Genomic DNA, 25536 nt, shown 5'->3' on the forward strand with positions numbered 1-25536 from the left:
TGCTGTTCAAAAATGCACTTTTTAATTCGTGTGCGAATTTTGCCGCTCGACTTTGTTCGCATTCGAAGATTCTCGCATGGTTTCGAAAATACGGCCCCTGGTATTGGAGTATCGTCAGGTGTACTTCAGGGTTCGCAAATTGGCCCAATAAGAGATTTGAGTGATGTAATTGGGCATTCAAAGCATTTTGCTTTTGCTGATGATTTTAAACAGTATAAACCCATTAAATCATACCTTTATGCTGAGCTACTTTAATTGGATTTATATTGTATTGCTGATTGGTGTAATAGCAATAGTCTGAAACTGAACGTAAAAAATTGTGTATGGATTTCGTTTGGTCATTCTAATGAAATTATTAATTATCAATACACAATCAACAATAATAAACTAAATGAACTTAGGTTAGTTAATATATTTAAAGATTTAGGTATTCTTTTCGATAGCAAGCTAACTTTTTTACCGCATATTTTGGATATTATTAACAGGAGTATGCGTAGTCTTAATTTTATCACGAGAAATAGTGTACATGTGTCACCTTACTGTTTCAAATTACTTTATTGCTCTTTGGTTGGTTCCTTGCTTGAATATGCGTCTATAATTTGGTCTTTTTATTATGATTTATATATTGAACATCTTGAGGCTATACAGAAAAGATTCTTAACATTCCTTACTTATAGTGCTGAAGTTAATTTTTTCGTAGTTAATCGACTAATGTTATCAGTATCCAGTTGAATATCCCTAATTTTGACATCAGACGGCATCATTCAAAAAAGGGTCAACATCAGCAACATTCAACACCAGTCAAAAAAGGGTCAACTTCCCTATGTTTCGTTTACCTTTCATTCAGCCAACTATGGTTTTTTTTCGCCACTCACTAGGACTTCCATTTCCATGATTAGGATCCATTTTCCAGCGGCTTACGGTCATTCAAATAAAAAACTGATAATCTTAGACTTTAACCTACGTTTCTTGTATGGTGTTAGATATTTCTGTGTGAAGTTTTTAGCTTTGTTAATGATTGTTTGTTCTGATTTAGGCTTCTGAGGTGTTATCTTGATATATATATATTTTTTTTGCAATTCTAGCATTATTTTTGTATTATTATATTATCTTGTAGCTTGTATTATCTAATATTAGTTTGTAAATTGGCTCTGCCGTATTATGAAATAAACAAATAAATTAATATCTGTCTCTACTAGCGTCATCTGGTTGTCACTCATCCAGTCTAAATATACTATAACATCAAATGGTGCCAGAGCAGGAGAGCATTAAAGTATATTAATATGTGACATATTTAACACAAACAAATTAAAACTTTGTAAACGTCACTTTATTGACTACAAAAATAAGTTTTTTCCAATTTTACAGACATCCTGTTTGTTACTGTAACCGTTTCCGAAAACTCGGAATCAGCCTATAGTGGCTCTCACTTAAAACGGACACCCTGTATAGAGCCATATAATTCGTTTTTTATTAAATTTGCAGGTAAATTCCTAGTAAATAGTCTTGGTATAAACTTCGGGCTTCGGCATAATAACACAAAAGTAGGAGACGTGGAGCTGCCACCTTGGGCCGAAAATCCGAAGCATTTAGTGGAAACCTTAAAAACTGCCTTGGAAAGTGATTACGTATCGGCCAATTTGCATGGTTGGATTGACCTGATTTTCGGATATAAGCAGAAAGGAGAAGAGGCTATTAGAGCGAACAATCGTATGTAAACCTTTATTGTACAAATTAATGTTTTCATATTTTTTTCTTTATAGTGTTTTATCATTTATGCTATGAAGGGAATGTAGATTTGGACGCAATAGAGGACCCAAACGAGAGGCACGCCTTAGAGGTGCAAATAATGGAATTCGGGCAAATCCCCAAACAGGTTTTTAATGTACCGCATCCAAAAAGAAAAGTTGGACCTCCTCTTTTGACCGAACCCTATCAAATTCAGGAAAGTCATAACGATCTCGGCTCAACAGTTAAAGGTAACAACCAAATGTAATTATTTCTTTATAAACCTTATTGGTAATTTTAGACCCCTGGGCTTTCGCCACAGATCTGACCCTCGTAACGAGTTTCAACAGCCATAAAAACACCGTTAGTCACTTGATTATCAGCGAGGATGGTACTAAAGTAACATCTGTCGGTCACGACTCGAAAGTAAAAGTATTTTCTTTAACTCAAAACCGGCAAACTAGAAGCGCTAATGTGGGGAAAATGCCTTTGAGTGGTTGTGTGCAATTACCGGACACCAATTTGCTTGTAATTGGAAGCTGGGACAATCAATTGTAAGTTATATTTGAAGTGATTAATTTTACACTTTTCAGTATATTTTTATTTGCATAAACTTTCGCTATATCATTGAGCATGTAACAATTGATACTTAAAAAAAAACACTAATCAGTTAAAATTTGGTAATGTAGGTATCAATAATTGAATTAACTAAAAATAGAATAAGAAAAACTTTAACAGATTTAAAATCACCATCTCGTAAAAATTAAAAAAGAAATAAAATAAAAAGACATTAAAAACAGAATAAACAAACCTAAAAACATAAAGGGGCGAGAAGGTCAGGTATTTGTCTATTGAGTATGATTATATTTTTTAACAGATTCAAATAATTTCTTTTTAAAAGTCTCGAGAGTTTGCTCCTGTCGTATTGTTGGAGGGAGTTATAAAAAAACAAAACTCGCATACATCGGACTCTGTTAGCGAAAGCCTAGGCGCTGGACTAGTTAAAACCGGTGCTCTTGTACACTGTCTCGCAAAATTAACCGGACAACGAAAATTTGGTTGATATTCAATCCTTAATAACTTTTTCAATATTGCAGCGATTTTGATAATTTTTTGCCGAGTTTTAGGCCGTTTTAGGGCGAAGAGAGGCACAGCGGTTTTCGCCGAGACGGCGGCCGAGTCGTTCGCCGAATCGACAATATTCATCCATGCTTTTAATACTCTTAAGACACACACTACGGTTTATGTCGACACGTCATTTGAAGTCGACTCGGCGCTTCGTTAAATTGTTGTGCCGAGGCGGTGTTTGCTTAGAGAGTCGGCTTATTATTACTTTGTTTTAAAGCTGAAAACACAGACACAGTTGTTTGGCGTTCTGTTATTTTCTGGAATTGCTGCTTTTTTAAATATGGAGGTGGATAAATTTGACGTGGACAAATTGATTTCGGAAATTGAAAAGCGAAATGACGAAATCTGAATATAGTGATAGAATAAAACGGAAAGAAAAGTGGCAAGACATTACAAATATTTTTGCTGGGGAACATGCAACTGTAGAAGAAAAGAAAGAAATTGTTAAGATTTTGTTTATTATTTTATTCAAGTGTACATTTAAGGTAAATATACATTTTCAATTATTTTTTTCTGTAAAATAACGACAAAATTTATCTCTAGAAGATACTGCTCTAAAGTTTCCTCTATGGTTTGAATCTGGCTGTACAAAATACAATAAGTTACCCGCAAGTATAATATCGATTTCATCTACATTAAATTGGTCGCCTGTTCCATCCCGTGTTCTTACAAAGTTATGCAAAATACAACAAGCCTTAATTATTGTTTCGGCTAAGTCAATATCAACATCTAAAGTCCGGTGAATTATTCTCCATTTGTTGGCCAATATTCCAAATGTACACTCAATGTATCTTCTAGCCTTGGATAGTTTCATATTGAATATTTTTTTATTATCAGTAAGTTGCTTTCCTCCAAAAGGTTGAAGTAAATTTACCAGTAAAGGAAATGCCTCATCGCCCACTGTCACAAGACATTGGGTCTTAACCTAAACAAAAATTCCTAATAAATAATTTTTTTTTTTAATAACATTTCAGTCTAAACCTATGAAAACGCAGAAAATAAATGTAAACTTAAATTTATTTGCTATGGAACTCTATGAAACAGTTTCTGTTGCCAGTAATGCACAAAAATGTGTTGCATGTATGACAAAAAAACTTGGTTTTTTTGACACAAGAGTCATTTTTACATCTAACCGAATTTTTTAAGTCTGTGGCAATTTCTGGAAAGTGTTGTTTCTATTTTCTTTTGGTGCCTAATGACGATGACGGTGAATCGACAAAAATATTTCCCTCAGGATTTCTTCTAATACCTACACCTCGGATGTTTTCTTGGGATTGACTTTGTGGGTTGGGTGTATTTGTCAAAAGTTGAGTGGCAATTTCGATTTTAAAATCTAAATATTGTTGTATTTTGCGTGGAGGGATTTTAAATAATTTTTATCTCTTCGATAAAAAAACCATGAGTTTTGTCATAAAACCATGATTTTCTGTTTCGAGTTCGAATTCTATAATAGCTAATCATTCGGGCTATCAAGTCTATTCCTCCCATACAATCGTTGTATTTAGCAACAACGTAAGGTCTTTTAACCTGAATGTATTTAGAGTCTTTCTTAGACCACCTTTTACACTCATCGCTAGGTTGAATTCATAGGGGAGAAGATGCCAAAAGTACAGATTTCATATCATACCATTGTACAACTACTATTTTGCCATCTTGTCTTACAATTTGTTCCGAGCTCCCTCTACCTATCTTGGCCATCATTTTTTCCGAAGTTAAATTTACTGCCGCTGGTACACGACATTTCATAATGGTTCCAGTACAATATTTCTCTTGTTGACGAAGATATTCGAGTAGTGGTATTGTCGTGAAATATCTATCGCAGTACACATGACTTCCAGGAAATAATGTCCTTCCAAGGCAAACAACAGCAGAAAGTCCACCAAGTCGTTTTACAGAATCATCTGGAAAAGTATCTTTTCCTTGCAACAACAAAATTTTTCAAGCCCTCTAGATTTGGCTTTCCTCTAACAAACTGCTTCATTTTACAAGTCCCTGTAAATGGGATCATCTGTTCATCTGCAGCAACCACTTTCTCTATAGGTAGCTGCAAACACCCCTGCCATACTGCTTTTATAATAGGACGTACTTTCCAAAATTTGTCAGACCTGCGTACCTCTTCAGCGATGCTGCCATCAATGACGATTTTAAGGTTACTTCTTATAGCAAAAAATCTATCTCAAGTCATTGTATCTGCAATAGCTGAAACTTTAGTGGTGTTTGCCCAGCACATTCTGATTTTGGGATAATTTAGACAGGACATCAAACAAACTATTCCAAAAAAATGTTTAATCTCATTAAAAGTCAATTTAAGAGATACTCCTTTAAGTTCAACGTACCTTGCATTTGTGCAATCACACACTTTTTGGAATAACTCATCTTCAAAGTACATGGCTAAATACGATTTTGCAGTCCAATCATACCGGAGCTCTGCGCTGCATTCACTAGAGGGGCCTTCAAAATTTGGAGGTGGAAAAGTATCATCTCTTCTCCAAGACTTTCGCTTTAAAGGATCCACAGATTGCTTGGCCATTTCTAACTTTTCTCTCAGGACACTAAGAGGAATTCTATCTTATTCTTCTTCTTCTTCTTCATTAATTATTTCTTCTTCTCTCCCCATTAAATTATCCATAGTTTGAATTTCTTCTTCATCATCAGACATTTCAATATCAGAGTCATTATTTCCAATGATTTTTAGTATTTGCTCCAATTTTTCGTCATCTTCCCCTGGCCGAAGCACTCAAATTCCTAAAACACAAATTCCTAAAATAAATTTTATGAGTTAATTTAAAATGTGCATGAGATAGACCCAATGTCCATTTAAATAGACGCGAATAACTTAACTTATTTCATTTTTTAATATTGTAATGTTATTTAAATTTGTCTATTAAACATTTGTAAATAAAAACTTTACAAAAACGTTAAAAAATAGGCTACATACCATCATAACGAGAACCACGTGTAGCCGCCATCACAACAGAAAACAAACAACTGATTCCCAGCACATATGCACAATTAAACTCGACCGAATTGGACTGGGCGACAGCACCGAAGTGTCCAACGTAGTGGATGCGAGGTCTAAGCTGCTTAAATAATTAATTAACGAAACTGGAAACATAAAACTGGCATGTCCATTTAAATGAACGCTAGGTCCCAGGAGGATATGAAACCATTTCATTGGAGTCTAAAAGACAGCTTGGCAGAACCACTATTTGGTGGTTTGTTTAGCCTTATATGTTTACCATCTATGGCACCGATGCAGTTCGGGAATTTCGCATTTTTTTCAAATCCCCTTGAAATCTCCAACCATTTTTTTGTAGATAATTTTGGTATGGTTTTTTCAACTAAACAGGCCCAAATTGCTTCACAAATCTCTTTGACAATGGCGCAGTAGACCTTCCAACTCGGAAATTATAATGCAGTTCTTTCAAGAAACATCCAGTTGCTAGATACCTGAAATAAAAATTATTAATGAATTAATTGAAAATGCTGGAAAAAGTAGAGACATGTATGTAGTAAATATATTTTTAGTATGTTTTTCTTTTATTTGCAGGAGAGTTACTACATAAAAAATGGAAGAATATACGTGATCGGTTGCAAGAGAAATTCAAAGCCAAAAAGGAAAATTCGGAGATGGAGCCTGTTCCGTAATTTTACTAATTATTTTAAAAAATTAATATAATAATATATTTTGGTACGCCCCTGCTCGTCTGTGGCGAACAGATAATATAATTCGACCTCTTTAGGCAAAACTGCCGAACTAAGATTTTAGGAACTGTCCCCCGCCCCACCGGACCACCTATCGTCTTTGTATAAGCGGCAACCCTGATGTTTTTTCAGTTCACTTTTAAAGGTGGTGGAATCTACAGTTAGTCGATCCCACATCTTTTCTAGGGCTCAATAGCAAATAAAATTGCATTTAAATGGGGTTTCTAAGTATGAAAATAAATGTGAATAAGTGGAGGTACAAATAAGTGGTGTAATAAATATATAAAATTAGCATTTGGGGTTTTATTTGGGCCTCAAATGAAAATAAGATGAAAGTACGAGAAATAGCGAATTGAACTTCAGTGTGTTTTCCATGAGATTGCACATATTTTTGGTGACCCCGACGTGATGATGCTTAATCCTGTAATCCAAGATATCGTTTTGGACCATAGAATAGCGGTTTGGATCAAAACGTAAGGCAATTTTATGAATCAAGATGATTGCATCATCCTGCAACCCAAGCTTGGACCTGGCCCTGATTGGTTGGCGAGCCTGGTAACGCCATTCTTCTGACTAATCAGAGCATCGGATTGGATAGTGACGCTGGCTGCTGGTTGGTTCGGCTGTTTGGCGCGATTTAGTTCAAACGGTTGAATCTGAATGTTAAATAATAATAGGAGTAAGGACAGTAAGGTGGGTCAGTAGCGGCGGCCGGGTAAGTTTTAATTGAATTTAGTAAATAAAAATAATGTATTTTGTAGTAACGGCTATATAATCGATTAAGAACAATAATAGTTATGGTTGTAAACGTCTTCAAATGATATTTTCTTCTCTTAGCCTCAGCTATAAAAATTAAATACCACAATAATATAAATAAAAATTATAAAATTTAGTGAAATAAATAGAAGTAAAATAAAAATCATAATAAAATAAAATAAATATCACAATACAATAAAAATTAAATAATACACCAAGAAAACTAATAAATAAATAAATAAATAAATAAAGTAGTAGAAAATAGGTACTCCCCCCCATCCACCTCCAATTTCCTTTGAAATAAACAAAAGAAACCTGTGTTTTATTTGCATGTGCATGTTAAGTAAGAGCTATGTTGAATAATAATTACCAAATGTGTAAAATAATAATATATACTTAAAAAAGTAAACAAATAAATTTAAATAAGGTAATATAATTTTTTCTTTTAATTAAATTAAATTCTATTACAAAATTAAAGCCTTTAATCATGGCTACCACTAAAGAAAAGAAAGAATTACTGAAAAAGTTAAAAAGTGATAGAAAGCAAATTTGTGCTCAACTTGATAGGTTTTCTGAGTATGCCTCTAATTGCGATAATCTTACTAGTAAAATTATAATAAATGAAAGATACCTAAAGTGCGAAAATCTTTGGGATAAGTTTAATATCATTCAAATTGAAATTGAGTATCATGAGGAGTCGGAGAGTGAGTTGAGGCTAGTATTCGAAGAAAAATATTTTGAAACCATTTGTATTTTTAAGGAATTATTAAAGGAATCCACAGTGGTGTCAAATACAGTATCGAGCAATAATAACGTATCAAATCAAAGTATAGTAAAACTGCCACCTCTAGATTTACCAATTTTTAGTGGCAGTTATGATTGCTGGTTGGGTTTCTTTGACACTTTTATGGCTCTTATTCACTCTAATGGCTCTCTCACTGATGTACAAAAATTTTATTATTTGAAATCCCGCTTAAGGGGTGATGCTGCTCGAGTGATTCACTCCATCGAAGTAAACGAATTAAATTATGAAGTAGCCTTCAAATTATTGAAGGCCAGATATGAAAATAAAAAGTTCATTATTCAGAGCCATGTTAAAAGTCTGTTCAATTTACCTGCTATAGGTAAGAATGTTTTAGTTGAACTGCGAAATATGGTTGACAGTATCCAAAAAAATTTAAGGGCTCTAAAAAGTTTAAAAGAACCTGTAAATAGTTGGGACACATTGTTGTTATATATGTTCAGTGGTAAACTTGATATTAATTCAAGGCAAGAATGGGAATCCTTTACTGTTAAAAGGGATCATGTAACATGTTTTGAGTTTTTAGAATTTCTCACCGAAAGATGTCATATTTTAGAAAATTTAAATGCTCATAAAACAATAATAAATTCAAACTTGTTGCCTACAGGCAAACCTAATGTGAGTGTTTCAAAAAATAATTTTAATTCTCAAAGACATTCTCAAAATTTTTTGAATGTAAATGAAAAAAGTAATAATACTGCATATGATAATAAGTGCTTAATTTGTCAAATTAGTAAACATCCAATATATCAATGCCCAAAATTTCTTAATTTTACTGAACAACAGCGAGTAAATGAAATAAAAAAATTGCACATGTGTCTCAACTGTTTTAAGTCAAATCATGTAAGCACTAGATGTACCTATAGGGGGTGCAGAAAATGTGGCAAGCCACACAATACCCTTTTACATATTGATTTTTCAAAAAATTTGGATAATCAAAATAGTTTGGGCTCGACTATGAGTCAAAATAGAAATAATAGTCCTGATGTTTTAGCAAATAATAATGGAACTAATAATACAAATACTGTCGAAAATAATAATACAAATAATCAGGGTAATATTTCAAATTCTTTTAGTTCGGTTAATGCCATGGTAAGTGCATATGCTAATCAAAATGAAATTTTACTGTCGACAGCCAAAGTTTTGATAATGGATTTTGAAGGTAAAGCGCATGAAGTAAGGGCGCTATTAGATTCTGGTTCGCAGTCCAACTTCATCACCAATGAATTAGTGTCTCGGTTAAATTTAGATACTCCTGAAGTGGATATGAGAGTGGTAGGAATAACTGGTGCAGTGTCTAAAGTGTCAAAATTTGCAAATGTCCAAATTAAATCAAAATTGAATTCTTTTTCAGTAAATTTAAATTGTATAGTGTTTAATAAAATAACTAGTGCCTTACCAATGCTGCCAATTGAAGTGAAAAATATAAGAATTCCTTCCAATATAGTGTTAGCAGATTCCTCTTTTAATGTACCGGCTGAAATAGATATTTTACTGGGAGCGGACATATTTTATGACTTGTTGAGAAATGGACGAATAAAAATGGCTGAAAATATGCCTACTTTCCAAAAAACTTGCTTCGGTTGGATAATTTCAGGCAGTGTACCATCCATTGAAAATCCTAATGATATAAATTTGGGAATTAGGAATAAGCAAATAAGTAATTGTCAAATTATGTGCCATTTTTCAATAAATGAGAGGATTGATGACCAGATTGAGAAATTTTGGAAAATTGAGGAACTGCAGGTAGCACCAATGTTAAAAAAGGAAGAAATTGAGTGTGAAGAATTCTTCAGGGCAACTTGCAAACATTCTAGTGATGGCAGATTCATGGTACAGTTACCAACGAAAGGAAATTTAAATAGTATTGGCGCTTCGATGAAAATGGCACAAAGGAGGTTTTTAAATTTGGAAAGGAAATTAAATGTAAATAATAATTTGAAGGCAGAATATTTCAAATTTATGCAAGAATATAGAATTCTAGGACACATGTCAGAAATACCAAGCCATGAAATAGATTGTGACGAATCAGTATACTATATGCCTCATCATAAGGTAATAAAGGATGATAGTAGCACTACTAGACTGCGAGTAGTGTTTGATGCAAGTGCAAAAACAGATACAGGTGTTAGTTTGAATGATCTTCTGAAGGCAGGACCAACAATTCAAGATGATCTTTACTCCATATTAATAAGATTTAGGAAGCACAATGTTGTGATAGGCGCTGATGCTGAGAAAATGTACCGTCAAGTCTGGGTTGATCCTGCCCAAAGAAATTTGCAACGAATTTTATGGAGAGATTCTCCCAATAAAGACATTAAACACTACCGCTTAAATACAGTGACCTATGGAACCACACCTGCTTCATTCTTGGCCATAAGATGTCTACATGAAGCAGCAAAGGAAGTAGAAAATAATTATCCGAGAGCCTGTTTTGAAATAACAAAGAATTTTTACGTAGATGATTATCTCAGCGGAGGATCAACAATAGAAGAAGTAATCAAATTGAAAGAAGAAATTTCGAAGATTTTAGAAAGACGAAACTTTAAACTTAGAAAATGGGTCTCTAATAAAACAGAAGTTTTTGAGAATAATGAAAATAAAGGAATAGACCAATATATAGTAGATAAGGATATAACAAAGACACTGGGTCTTACATGGAATATACGACAGGATAATTTGCAGTATGTAGTTACATTGGATTCTCCGATGAAAGTCACCAAGAGAAATGTATTGTCTATATTGTCTAGAATTTTTGACCCCCTTGGGTTAGTGGGTCCCATAATCATTATTCCAAAATTGATTATGCAGGAAATCTGGAAAATCAAGGTTGATTGGGACGATGAACTGCCTAAGAGTGTTTATGGCCAGTGGAGGGAATTTTATGAAGATTTGCCTCACTTAAATAATATATTAATTTCCAGACAGGCAATACACCCTTATTCAATAAAAATAGAAATGCATGGTTTCTGTGATTCATCGGAGAAGGCTTATGGAGCCTGTTTGTTTCTACGTTCAGTATCTTCAAATGGGGAAGTGAATGCTCATATTCTTTGTGCAACATCAAAGGTAGCCCCATTGAAATCGATAACCTTGCCAAGGTTAGAATTGTGTGGAGCCTTATTGCTCTCTCGTTTAATTACAAAGACCAAGAATGCCCTAAATATGGATATTGACAGTGTTTGGTGTTGGTCAGACTCAACGATTGTGTTGGCTTGGCTAGCATCCGATCCAGGAAAATTAAATACGTTTGTGAGTCATAGAGTTGCCGAAATTCAAGGCAATAAATTGATAAATGCATGGAATCACGTATCAAGTAATGAAAATCCTGCGGATATAATTTCCAGGGGATGTAATGTAAATAGCTTAATGAAATCAAAGTTGTGGTGGCGAGGACCTGAATGGTTAGAGCAAAATGATTCTTTTTGGCCACATAGTACTCATGATTTTGATTCACAGGATTTACCAGAATTAAAAGGAATAAAGACGGTCACCTTTCATAGTGTTGTGGAAAGGTTTGATATAATTAATAAATTTTCAAGTTTCTGGCGTTTAAAACGAGTTACAGCCTTGTGTTTGAGATTTTGTAATAATGTAAAAGTGAAGAAAGAGAATCGAGTATTTGGTAATTTGACTTCTAGTGAATTGGATAATGCTTTGTTGGTACTATGTAGAATTTCTCAGATGTGTGACTTTGCGGATGAAATAAAGGCTTTAAAAAATAAGAGAGACATTTCTCGGTCAAGTAAATTAATTTCTTTGAATCCCTTTCTAGACAAAAATAATGTTTTACGAGTTGGGGGTCGAATTAGTAAAGCCGCAATTTCATATAAAAATAAATTTCCTATCATATTGGAAAATAATAATTTTAGTAAACTTATAATAAGTTATGAGCACAAGAAAAATTTACATATGGGTGCGCAAAACTTACTGGCTAATTTGCGATATAATTTTTGGATTTTGGGAGGAATTACTTTAATAAAAAGAGTGCTTCGTAAATGTATAGTTTGTTTCAGAGTAAATCCATCTAGTATAAATATTTTGATGGGTGAATTGCCCGAGGGGAGAGTCACACCGGCACGAGCATTTTATAATTGTGGCGTGGACTATGCCGGTCCTTTTAATATAAAGTCTTCGAGTTTGCGAAACAGTAAAATATTAAAAGCATATTTATGTATCTTTGTTTGTTTTGTAACTCGCGCTGTACATTTAGAGGTTGTCTCAGACCTATCAACAAGTTGTTTTTTGAATGCACTTAAGCGATTTATCAGCCGACGTGGCAAATGTAAAAATTTTTATTCAGACTGTGGAACAAATTTTATAGGCGCGAATCATGAAATGCGGGAATTTTTAAATAAACTTAAAAGTAATAATTTTAACGATGTAATAGTAAATTATTTGGCTCAAGATGGTATAAATTGGAAGTTTATACCGCCCAGATCCCCGCATTTTGGTGGTTTGTGGGAGGCAAGCGTCAAACAAGCAAAATATCATTTGAGGCGTATTATGGGAAATTCTGCGTTAACTTTTGAGGAGTTGACAACTGTTTGTACACAAATAGAAGCTTGTCTTAATTCCCGGCCGCTTAGCGCACTTTCAAATGACCCAAATGATTTAACTCCTTTAACGCCGGGACATTTTCTAATTGGTGATTCGTTAGTGGCTCTTCCTGAATCGGATATACGCGAGTTGAACCGTAATAGACTAAATGGGTATCAATTTTTAAAACAAATGGTACAAGACTTTTGGAATCGGTGGCAACGAGAGTGCCTAAGTGAAATGATCAGGCGGTCTAAATGGCAACATTCAAGTGAGCAATCAATAAAGGTAGGAGACCTGGTATTAATGAAGGATGATAACTTACCGCCTTTAAAGTGGTCTCTCGGACGCGTGGTGCAATTGTTTTCTGGTACCGAAAACAAAACTCGTGTTGTTCTGGTAAAAACTAATCGCGGAGATTTTAAGCGTGCGGTAGCCAAATTGTGTTTGGTACGCCCCTGCTCGTCTGTGGCGAACAGATAATATAATTCGACCTCTTTAGGCAAAACTGCCGAACTAAGATTTTAGGAACTGTCCTCCGCCCCACCGGACCACCTATCGTCTTTGTATAAGCGGCAACCCTGATGTTTTTTCAGTTCACTTTTAAAGGTGGTGGAATCTACAGTTAGTCGATCCCACATCTTTTCTAGGGCTCAATAGCAAATAAAATTGCATTTAAATGGGGTTTCTAAGTATGAAAATAAATGTGAATAAGTGGAGGTACAAATAAGTGGTGTAATAAATATATAAAATTAGCATTTGGGGTTTTATTTGGGCCTCAAATGAAAATAAGATGTAAGTACGAGAAATAGCGAATTGAACTTCAGTGTGTTTTCCATGAGATTGCACAGAGCCCGAAAAAAAACGCCATATGTCTATTCACAACAACTATTGTTCCTTAAAGACACTCTAACGCCAAGAAAAACTACAGATACATTAGAATACCTAAACACCCAAGCAAGTAATGCAGAAAGTGAAGAATCTAGACCTACTTCTTCGTCTTCTTCGATCACAGCAACTGCAAAATGTGTTTTAGGGCGACCGATTGTAGGTAAAAAAAGATCACGATCCGCCCTTGAAGATCAAATGTTTAGTTCATTGGCGAGCTATGAAAAGTTATGATGATAACAGCCACTTGCTTGCTTTCTTTGGTACCTAGTCTCGCATCTCTGCCAAAGATGTTGAATACAAAGTGTAGGATAGAGCTTATGCAAGTGATAAGTCAATCGTACGCTTCGCAGCAACCACATCAACAACAACCAGTCTATTTCTCGCAACAAGCTCAACAACACTCTGTTCTCAGTCGTACTTCACAACACACACAGGAACAATCTACTTATTCATATGCAGTTCAAAAAAACTCTTTCAGTAACAATCAGTTCCAAGCTGACTACCAAGAACAATCTAGAGTTTCTGTACCAACTCCTTCTCCAGCTGGCTCTGTCCAATTGTACCAAAGTAATTTCAGCCCAGAAGAGGAATCCCAGCTTAGCGTTTTCTAATATAATCAAGATTTAGTATTTGTAGAAAAGTTTCTGAATAAAATTACTATTAGTACATCTACATCTAATAATTACTTACCTGAGAGTAATAAGCAGTTTTTCTTCTGCGGGAATACATGTTCTCATGCGGGTGTTTGTTTTAGTTACATTTGGCTTAATAGTATTCAACAACTCATTAAAGGAAGTCATTGACATTCTTACATAATTGAAAAATGTGTCTTCATCTTGCCTTATATCGAAAAATAAATTGTAAAAAATGCCTTTTCTTTCCCTTTCGCTAATAATCGGATGTACCCACATTGTCCTTCTTCTCCTTTTTTCTCTCTTTCTTTTCAAGAATAAATAAAACAATGAGATGAAAATGATAAAATCTTCCATTTTGCAATAATCAACAACTCACGTAAATTTGAATCATATTATGACTGGACAGCGTCCTGGTTCATACAGTGCCGCTGTATGTATTTTGAATAGTCGGCACGCCGTCTCGGCAAAAACCGCTGTGTCTGTCTTCGCCCCTATTGTCATCATTTTTTCATATCGAAGCTACAGAATTTTCAATAGATTTGTTATTATACAGATGTTATTAAAAAGTTGAATGTTACTCTATACACCCTGTGGAAATTAAAAATTCACAACCGAATAATGATTCTGCTGCATTCTCAACCCTTCTTAACAACTGGTTTTTTGATTCGTTCCAATATCTGCATTCTTAAAGAAAAAGCACTGGCTTAAAGGAAACAATGCAGTAATGCTTTAGTAGCAAGAATTTGTTTTTAAAAAGATTGCAAAGTTGACTGTTATGTATGACAAAAGAAATATGTAGAAGTTTCCATGGCACCGTGGCATGTAAAAAAATTGTTTTAATGGGGTACAGATTTAATTTTGCTATATTTTTGAGTCTTTTGAAGCGTTTTTTTAAGTTATTTTTGAAAGTGTGTTTCGGAGCTGTTCCATAAGCGATACGTTTAACCTTTGTGCTACCAAGGGGGTACATGCTGTACCCCACACGTAAATAATTACTTATATTTGAAAGATTAATTCTTCAAATGTATTGTCCTTTTATCATTGTCATTAACAATACCTTAGTCAACTAACAAAATCATAATCGGTTAATTACAATTAATATTTTTTAAATTATAATCAATTTTGTTGGCTGGGGTACAATTTGTACCCCGCTTGTGGCTTGAAATCTTCGGTTCGCAACATATATTCATGCACAATTCTCGAAAAAATAATCACGCGTTTGTAACCTTGAACACCGAACATCATGATAAGGCCATAAGTGGAATAGAGAATGACTTCAAACCAGACATGATACTCCATTATAATAATACAAAAGGGGCCGTAGATACTATGGACAAAATTGGTCAATCAGTACAGTGTAAAAAGAAATACAAAAACGTATCCATTTGTACTTTTCCAAAATATTATTGATATAGCTGGCGTAAATTCATATTCACTATGGAAAAAAGTTTGCAGACTGGAAAAAAAACAAATGGACAACAGGAGATTATTTTTACTTGGCGTAGGACTTGCCCTCATAAAACCGCACGTAGCCAGAAGAATGACAAATCTAAACGGCTTCTCAAAAAGAGTTATATCTGCTATGAATCAAGTGCTACCTCAAGAAATCTTGCCTATGCCGCCAAATCCAGAAGGGTCATTTGGACGCTGCCATTATTGTCCAAGAAAGGATGACAAAAAGTGTCGGCTTTATTGTGCAAAGTGCAAGAATTTTTTTTTATAAAAATCACGGCCATCAAAAAAAAACTAATTATTGTAACAGATGCAATCAAAATGACAATTGAAATTGAATAATGTTATATTCATATTATTATGTTCAATAAAAATAACTTTATTTTGAATAAAATGCTTTATTTTGAATAAAATTTGATATTTCCTTATGCTTAGTAAGATTTTCCTATCCATACTTGAAAAAAAAACAAGAACAACCAAGGGGGTACAATATGTACCCCCTTGGTACTACTCGTTCGTTCAAAAGCTTGGTAGCACAAAGGTTAAAAACGATGAGCCCAGAAGAAGTGGCACAGTCCGTTGCTCTACGAGACGATGGTCGTCCGATTAGGTATATTGCAGAAGAGCTTGGCCATCCTCACAGTACGGTATGCGATGCGATACAAAGGTTCAGACAAACTGGCTCTTATTCAAGTAGACCTAGATAGGGAAGACGAAGGGCCACAAACGCAGTTGAGGATCAATTTCTTAGTCTTTAAGTTTTTCGAGAGCGCACTGCGCTCCAGCTTTGGTAAGAAGACTGGTAGATGTTCACCGTACTTTGGTTTCACCTGAAGAAGCTTAGCGGATCAGAATTTAACATCTCGTGTACTTGCTATAGATCCTCTATTAGATGCGGGTTGTCAATGGCTGCGTCTGGAGTTAGCTCGAACTCATGCAGATTGGGACTTCACCTGACGGACGTAAAAGATTATGGAGAAGGCCCGGAGAAAGATACTCTCAATCTTGTATCTCTCCTAGAGTGCAATTTGATGGTGTAGGGTGGTATTTCATTGGAAGTCCTTACAGACCTTGTTGCACTATAAAGGGGTATTAACGCCGATAGATACATTAGGCCATTAGGGAATACTTAGAAGAACATGTGTAAGGCACCACCATATTTCCATATTCTCCTATAAACCATTTATAGGAGAACATTTTATCTTCGTAAATAAGGTAATATTTACCCGACTTTGACGTTTATGTATTGGACTGTCCCCCAAGAAGTCCAGACCTCAACCCTATTAAGCACTTGTGGAATATACTGGGAAGAATAGTTAGGCAGAACTACGGCGAGTTTCAAATTTTGACTGCGTTAGAAGAAGCACCAACTAACAAATGGCAACAAATACCCCAAGATGCGATTGCTTCTTTAATTGAATCTATGTCCGAAAGAATTAGTTGTTATTAAAGCTCGTGGAGGAAATACCTACATATTTAAAAAAAATACTGCTAATCAAGCATTATTGCATTGTTTCCCTTAAGCCAGTGCTTTTTCTATAGAGATTCTAAGAATACTGATATCGGAATAAATCAAAAAACAAGTTGTTAAGCAAAGATGGTGCTTGAAAATGCAACAAAAAGAATCATTATTCGGTTGTAAATGTTTTCTACAGGTTGTTTTAAAAGTTTAGAGTAAGATCCGACTTTTTATTAACCCCTGTATAATAACAAATCCGTTAGAAATTTTGGTAGCTTTCATGTGAAAAAATGATGGCGATAAAACGACCTAAAATTAGGCAAAAAATTATTCAAATCAATGCAATACTCAAAAAGTTATTAAGGATTGAATTTGAACCAAGTTTTCGTTGTCCGGTTAATTTTGCGGGTCAGTGTATTATGCTCTGGAAGAGGTAAAGATTAGATAGTGCTAAAACAGCAAGACTGTTTTGTTACAATTTTTGCTTTTTGATAAAGAGTTTCTGATGTTCTAACCCACATCAGGCCGTTTGAATTATCTGCGAAATTAATTAAGCTGGACGAGTCATTAATCAGCCTATACAGTGCATCCGTAAAGTAGCGGATAAATTCAATAAAAATTAAATGGACCGTTACTGGAAAAAAAACCGTCGATTTTAATATTGGGTTTAACGGTTGGAAATTAAGTATACAGGGTGACTCAAAAAAATATGACGTTATCAACATGTTTTTTAAATAGAAACCACCATTTTTTATGCAGAATCAGAAAGAACGCATTTTTTTACAAAAGATATGGTACAAATGAATGGTGGTTACAGAAGCAATTTTAATAACCTAACATAATGTTCGACTCGTAAATGATGGTTAGATATCTGGAATGTATAAAGTTATTTGAATGTTTGATTAATTTCGTTATGCATAGATAGTGCCACTTTATTGTAAGCTTTACTTATTAATATGTTAGGTGTTTTGTGAATGTTATGGTAAGTTTTTTGTTGAATTTTCCTTTTTTCGTGTTACATCATCATAATTATTATAGGTCTGATGATGCCCTAGCCAGGCGAAACATGTAACCTTCGTCTTTTTATTAAATGTTCATGTGATGCTGTAGATTTTGTGTTTTGTATTGTTTCTTTTTATAAAAACGTATGACCAGCATCTTTGTGAAAATGGATGAATTTTTCTATTTGAATAACCTTTTAGTGCTGAGCTTGCTTGTAGTGCCACACACTAATTGAATGCAGTTGTGATTATATTGTTAAAGCAATTGAGAGGATGCAGAGGTCGCTTCAAAGTTTAATATAGTGGCAGTAAAAGTATAAATAGTTTTTAATCCCTAAAATAGTTAAATATAGTGGAATGTTGAAAAAAGAAATGCAACTAACCATTCAAGTCAAATCAAAATATCCATACCTCGTACGTAGTTACAATTTAATTATCAACCTGAATACAAATAAAGATTCATGGATAACAAACTAATTAATATTCATTTATTTATTTTTTAGACTCATTTACGACATGGATTACGGACGAGTAACCACAGACGTATTAGTACATGAAGATGCCATCACGTGCCTCTCTTATGGAAAAATTTCGAACCTCCTTTTATCAGGCAGCGGAGACTGCTCCGTTAAAGTTTGGAAGGGTTTAAACGCGAACACCAAAGACGTCATTATAGAGTGCTTATTTAAACACTTGGATCACAATTCTGCGGTTCAGTATGTCTGTTTCGATCCGTAAGTTATCACAACTGGAACTAAAAATGCTGGATTTAGAATGAAACATTCGTTATATACAAATCACACTACACATTTATCAACTAGACCTTTGCCTAACATTTGTGCTCATTTTCTCATGCAAAACTTCATTTTTACCCTATATTTTATTGAAATATTTTTGTTACTAGTTGAAGTAAAGTTTTGAGGAGTAACTAGAATTTAGAAAAGTCCTATTAATTGCAAGAGGAAGTTAAAAATTATAATTAGGAGACATATAATTATAGTAAGAAGCCTACCTAAAGCAGAATTGGAATAGAGTAACTTAAAAATTATATTAACCATAAAAACCATGGAATAGAATAACCATAAAAACCTTGACAGCGTTCCAACCGATAGACAGTCCAGTTTTAAACACACTCTTTTGCACGTTTTTGCACATATTTCCAGCTGTTACTATTGCTAAGTCGAACAAATGTAGGATGGCTTTAAGAGCCCATTTCCGGGTTCGAAAGAAAGATCGATAGTATCCCATTATTTGGTCGCAAACATTTACACCACCCATGTTTTCGTTGTATGATTTAACAACAGCTAGGCATGCTATGCCTGAACGTTTTTTTTTCTGTTTTATTCCATCTTGCACCTCAGTTTCCGGCTGTCTTCCAAAAGCTGTGGATATCATTAAAACAGATTTATTGTCTTTCCACTTTGTGATGCAAAGTTTATTATGGGTTCTTACAACTTCTTCTGACTCTCCCCTATTCATTAAACTGTCTTTTTTAAAATCAAACCTTTTCACTCTGTTGGACATAATTGTAGCAGTTGCATCTATATTCAAACTCGTCAATTTGTTCATCAAAGCAATAGTTGAAAAGTATCTGTCAAAATACAGGTAACTATTTTGAGGTAATATTTCTGTTAGACGCAATATTATTGAGGGTCCCAAGCCTAAAGCCCTATCTTTTAGTGGGGTAGTATTGCCCTGCTAGATTTCAAAATCCAATACCGTTGGATGTCGTAAGAACGAAATTCTTCAGTCCCACTGGTCTTGGTTTATTTTTAACAAATTTTCGAACTGGACATCTTCCCAAAAAAAGGAATCATTTGTTCGTCAATAGAAAAAGCTGTCCTTTCTTTTCTTTCAATGGCTTTACATCTATTGCGAACCAAATCAATTATCGGCTGTATTCTCCACAATCTATTCTTTTTTTGTTCCTCTTCTGATACGCTAAGATTGTCAACGACATGTAAATTTACTCGTATCATGTAAAACCTTTATCGGGTCATGACCCCATCAATTAATGGGAACTTATATTTTCCATTCCAATACATATGTATCCTTGGAAGATGAATACATCCCATCAGAGCATTCATTCCGAAAAATTTCTTTATTTCTTGAGAGGTAAAGTTGTTTTCTTTTGCATTTTGTTGCAAGAAATACTGAGAAGTGAAATTTGCGGCTGACTCAAAAAAATCATCATCCAAATATATTTGTTTGGAGTTTTTGCGATGGATGGAGTATAGTCCTCTTTTACAGGAAAATCCTTGCTTCTAAAGTTTCCATGCTTCTACTGGAGAGTCTGGGAATGTATGAGGGGTAAATCATCTTCTGAATCTGAAGAGCTATCAGCTTCACTTTGTGCTACAATTGTGATCTTTTCGTGAATTTCAAACTCATCTTCTTCATCCTCGGACTCCAAATCCGACCCAACTTCGTCTAGAAGTTGGAACAATGCCTCCTCGTCATCCGTTAGATGGTCGAAATCAATAATTTCCTTACTTCTTCCTGTAACAAAGAATTAATTGTATCCAACTTAATTAAAACCAAACCACGTTAACTCCCGTGGCTCACAATTGTGAGATACATAACAAAACCATTCTTGGAATCAACAATTTTAAAGATATTTTCAATCTCTAAAAACAATACACTTAATTGTTTGTGTCAAGTTTATTATACCTATTTAATATTAAGCACTTCTTTTTTCCCCTAAATTCTAAAAAATGAATAATAACTTACCTGCACGAGCCATTGTTGAAAATAATCTGAAACTTTTCAGGTTATGACAAGAATGCACTCCCGGTAAAATAAACGATTTGCGCGTGCACACCTATAAAATGCACTATTCACAATCATGTCGCACGGTTCTCCCAGATTAAACATTTTTTGATCCTTATAACACTAGTAAATAAGGAAGTCACAATTGTGACATCGGGTAGCGTAAGGGACATGTTTCATGCATCATGTCCTAAAGATCAACGATTATCGAAAAAAAAACACGATTCATATAACAAATAAATAAAGAACAAAAATTAAATTAAATGTTCAAAATGATTGCCATTCAGGGCTTGAAAATATCCAAGGCGATCAATAAATTCTTGTTGCACATTTTCAATCATTTCCCGAGTTACGGCCCGCACTTCTCTCTGAATCCTATCTTTCAAGGCGTCTAGATTATTTGGCCTACTAACAAATAGCTTCGACGTGAGGTATCCCCACAAAAAAAAGTCCATTGGTGTTAGGTCAGGCGACCTAGCAGGCCATTCAATGGGTCATCTCCTTCCTATCCATCGATTACGAAAGGTTTCATCCAGAAATGTACGCACAGTGGCAGCATAGTGCGGAGGAAAACCATCATCCTGGAAAATTACTTCTTCGTCAGGATAGTCTGGATCCAATGGATTTGCAAATAAAGCTAGTAATGCTGGAACTAATTCAAATAGGAGAAAATCGAGATACACTTGTCCTGTTAAAGTCTGTTCAAAGAAAAATGGACCTATTACTGTTCCGCGCACTATTTCACACTACACATTTAGTTTTTGAGGGTACTAGGTGTTCACCTCCATCACCTATGCGGATTTTCTGTTGCTCAATATCGACAATTTTGTACTCTTAATAACTCGTGAACGCGGCCTTGTATCATAAAGTGTCCCTAACATAAAAATTATAGATCTTTTTCAGATCTACATTAGAAAAATAACTAACTTGCATATAGAGGAGACATCGTAGCAGTAGGCGAGACCAATTTAATTTTTTTTTAATTAGTGGTATATTTTTTATGCATTTTCCGATTCTACGCGAAATTTTAACACAGCTTCATGTAACATATGCTATAACTAACTTCAACAGATTAAAAGATATAATAGTTTAAAAAATTATTATTAATATGTAAAATTTATTATAAATAAAATATGCAAGTACTAACCCATTAAATAGCCCATATTTTATATATTATAGTAAAAATCATTTGCTACCTCTTCTTTGTCGCATAAACTTTGTTTTTTAAATGCCCCCAGAGAAAGTAGTCTAGGGGTTTAAGATCAGGACATGATAACAATTCAATTTCACCTCTTCTGCTAATCTAACGATTTGGAAAAGTCGTATCTAAGAATCTTCTTACATTAACTCCAATATGAAGGGGAGGGCCATTGAAAGTTATCATTAGCATGTTTTCTTATTTCTGGTACTATATGATTTTCCAGCATTTTAAGCTAGTCGACTGAGGTATAGGATATGTAATATGATGTTGTGTTAAAGTTTTGCGTAGAATCGGAAAATGCATAAAAAATATACCATTCCATTCACAAAAAAGGTAACTTTGGTCTCCACTACTGTTGTGATATCTTCTGTATGTGCAAAGTTATCTTCCTAATGTAGATCTGAAAGAGATCTATAATTCGTTCACGTTCACGAATTATTAAGGGAGTCCGGGACTTTTTTAACACATATAATGAAATCTTTTGGCTTTAGAAAAAATATGAACGTTATCCTGCCTTAGACTGAATCTCATTTCCTCTAAGTAGTAAGAGAAAGAAATAATTAAAACGATTGCTAGAGTCAAATGTTATGACGAAAGGATTATTGATAGGCTGATTAGAAGACATAAAAGTAAAAATTCTACCGCATGTCAAAAAGATGATTAAGCTAACTTTTGTTATAATACCAAATGATCCTATCTTGACAAAAAAGGCTTTAATAGGGCTTTTCAAGACTTAGGTCGAAGAATGGTCTAACGAAATTTGGCCGAGTTAAGAAATCTTTCAGGAAATCCAAAAGATAAAATGAAGACCAATTATTGAAAGTCCTCGGTCTATGAGATGAATTCTAACGAGTCAACCAGTTTGGGTGAGCATATTTTAAATACTGGCCATTTTGTAGGAATAAATAATTAAAAATGAGTAAAGCCACTTAGTAACAATCGAAAATTAGATGCGTACGAAAGTTTAGAAGGATTTAAGATTAATCTTAATCTTCTCCCGAAGATGTTAACATCGTTAGCGAAAGACATGTCGATAGTGAAATATAGACTTTTGGTTACTGGTAAAACTGTGATTTTATGATTGAAACTTTTGTTATATTAAAACTGTGGTTTTGTGATTTACACTACTCTGTCTGTGGCCACCTACACATTGATATTACTTACGTCAACTGTTATAATTACTATTTTAACTCGAGGCGGATATAATTTGTTTAGCTATTTATATCTCGAAACCTCGTTGCTTGTTAGTTTTCTTCGAAAATTCTTGTAGCTACTTTGGTAATTTTATATTTTATTTTAGTAATGATGCTCATTTTGCTGTGGCAACCGAGGACGGAGAAATCTACATTTATCAAACGCAAACTTTTAGTCTTTTTAAAAAATACTCCGTACTAAATTCAAAAATCAACGCACTTCATTACAGTCCGGATGGACAAAAATTGGCTGTGGGTGCGGATAATGGTAGCTTTCAAGTATTGGATGTTAACACGGGTAAATTTTAAAAATAATTTTTATAATTTAGTTTTAAGAATGCCGCTTTTTACAGGTATGCCAGTATTTAATAAAACTTTTTCAACTAAAGTCTGCTCGTTAAAATGGGAGAATAATCTATTAGCTATTGGGTGTGAAAATGGCATGCTATCCGTATGGAATATGTTTGAGGTGCGAGTAATTTTAGAGCATGAAGCGCATTCTGGTAATACGAGTAGTGTATTCTAAAGGTATCACCAAACCTTGAAATGATGAATTTTCAGGTGCAATAAAAACTGTCGACATATCAAAAGATCGAGCAATCATTGTAACTGGAAGTCAAGATAAAACGATCAAAGTGTGGGCGCCTAATAAAGTAGTTTTATAATGTTAGTCGGTTTAGATTATGAATATGAATTTATTATTATATGGCTTGAGATGTATTCTCAATAGTTTTATATAACAACAATATTGTGATATTTTTCATGACTTAATGTTTAATATAGCATTTTTAATAATTAATATGTGGAACTATATTTATAATTTTATAGTTAGCAGATATATTGAAACAATTAAAACAATATAGTTAACAGTAGATTAATTATCTATCATATTTATTCCGATAAAAAACCTCGTCAATTATAACAGGAAACAATCCCGTAATACTAAACAAGATTAATTTTTAACTGTGATTAATGTGTGACTTCTTATACTAGTATAAAAATGGAAAGCAAGCACTTTAGGCGCCGTGCAGATTAAATTGACTTAAATGAGTAATATGCAAGTATATAGCTTTTGTTAGTTTTCCTCCAAAAAAAAAAGTGGCAGTGCTGTTTCCACTTAGTAATACTGAAACCGTTGCTCAACCGCTTATTTTATCTGTTTTGTACAGTTATTTTGAAGTTTCGCACACATTACCTTTTGTGTGGATTTTCATAAATTTGTTAATTTATAATGTTTGTCTTTTTTAATAACTCAATTTTAATATTCATCACAGAATATTTTGATTAAATATACAGAGTACCTTATCTCATAATGCGATACGATCGCTTAAATTATGGGCTGTGTGATTTTAAAGGTTGATTGACACGTTTGAGATATCCAGAGGAAAGTTTAATTTCGCATTTAATAAAGTTCTGTCTATCAGGTTATGAGGTGTCACCTCCAACTAACCTCACTTTGGTATGTTAAATGGGAGCCGTATTACGTCATCTTATATATAAAAAGACTTGTCCTAACTGATAATCAACGTGTAGCCCAAACGGTAAAACTTATAAATATGAAATTTCGGGACAACATTCCTATGGTTATGTAGAAGTCCACTAAGAAAGGATTTTTTGAAATTCCATCGGGAAGGGGTTGAAACCACCCTTTATGTATCGTAGATTCAAAACTAAGTACTTTTTTAAAAAACGGTGAAACACGTCATTTTTATTTTATTTTTTTACTCAATTTCTATTTTTTTTTATTTTTTTTTAAAGGGGTTAAAACCACCCTTTAGGATTTTAACCTTAAATTGATTGCTTTTAGGAAAAAAACTACAAAACACTTCAATTTAATTTTATTTTAATGAAAACAACAGATTTTAGAACATTTCGTCACCCTGAAGGGGTAAAAATTTCTTCTACGAAAATTGTTTCATTTTAAATTTATAGCGTTTAAAATTTATATTTTTATATATTATTAAGTATACCTAAGTAGTGCATTCAAAATAAAAATTGTGATTTAAGTTTTGTTTATGCCAGGGGTGTATTAAGGTAAACGGGGTTAAAATCTACAATTATTTAAAAAATAAATGATTTCAAAAGCGATTTCTTATTTAAAAAAAATTGAAAAAACACCACTGGTATTTCATAATATTATTTCTATGTATGAAAGAGGCAAGGTTAAAAAGAGGGGGGGAAATTATAAGGAAACTTTCAATATTCATTTTTTATTTTAAAAGCGGTATTAAAATATCATTTTGCATAAAAGTACTAAAAAGTAAAAAAAAAAGAAAA

The 25536-nt window shown here is 33.8% G+C and overlaps 1 protein-coding gene across 1 annotated transcript in view; it reads left to right on the plus strand.

The window, feature by feature from the left end:
• Positions 1-24058, plus strand: part of LOC126743565 (protein FAN-like) — a 41303-nt gene extending 17245 nt beyond the window's left edge. Inside the window, exons 8-14 of the mRNA XM_050450712.1 lie at positions 1486-1710; positions 1764-1979; positions 2030-2282; positions 18600-18830; positions 23367-23557; positions 23613-23762; positions 23821-24058. Of these exons, the coding sequence (XP_050306669.1) occupies positions 1486-1710; positions 1764-1979; positions 2030-2282; positions 18600-18830; positions 23367-23557; positions 23613-23762; positions 23821-23924 (1370 nt within the window). The 3' untranslated portion in view covers positions 23925-24058. The remainder of the gene's footprint in view (positions 1-1485; positions 1711-1763; positions 1980-2029; positions 2283-18599; positions 18831-23366; positions 23558-23612; positions 23763-23820) is intronic.
• The last annotated feature ends 1478 nt before the right edge of the window (positions 24059-25536 follow it).

Source organism: Anthonomus grandis, chromosome 13 (genome assembly GCF_022605725.1).
Source record: "Anthonomus grandis grandis chromosome 13, icAntGran1.3, whole genome shotgun sequence".
Classification (NCBI taxonomy): Eukaryota; Metazoa; Arthropoda; class Insecta; order Coleoptera; family Curculionidae; genus Anthonomus; species Anthonomus grandis.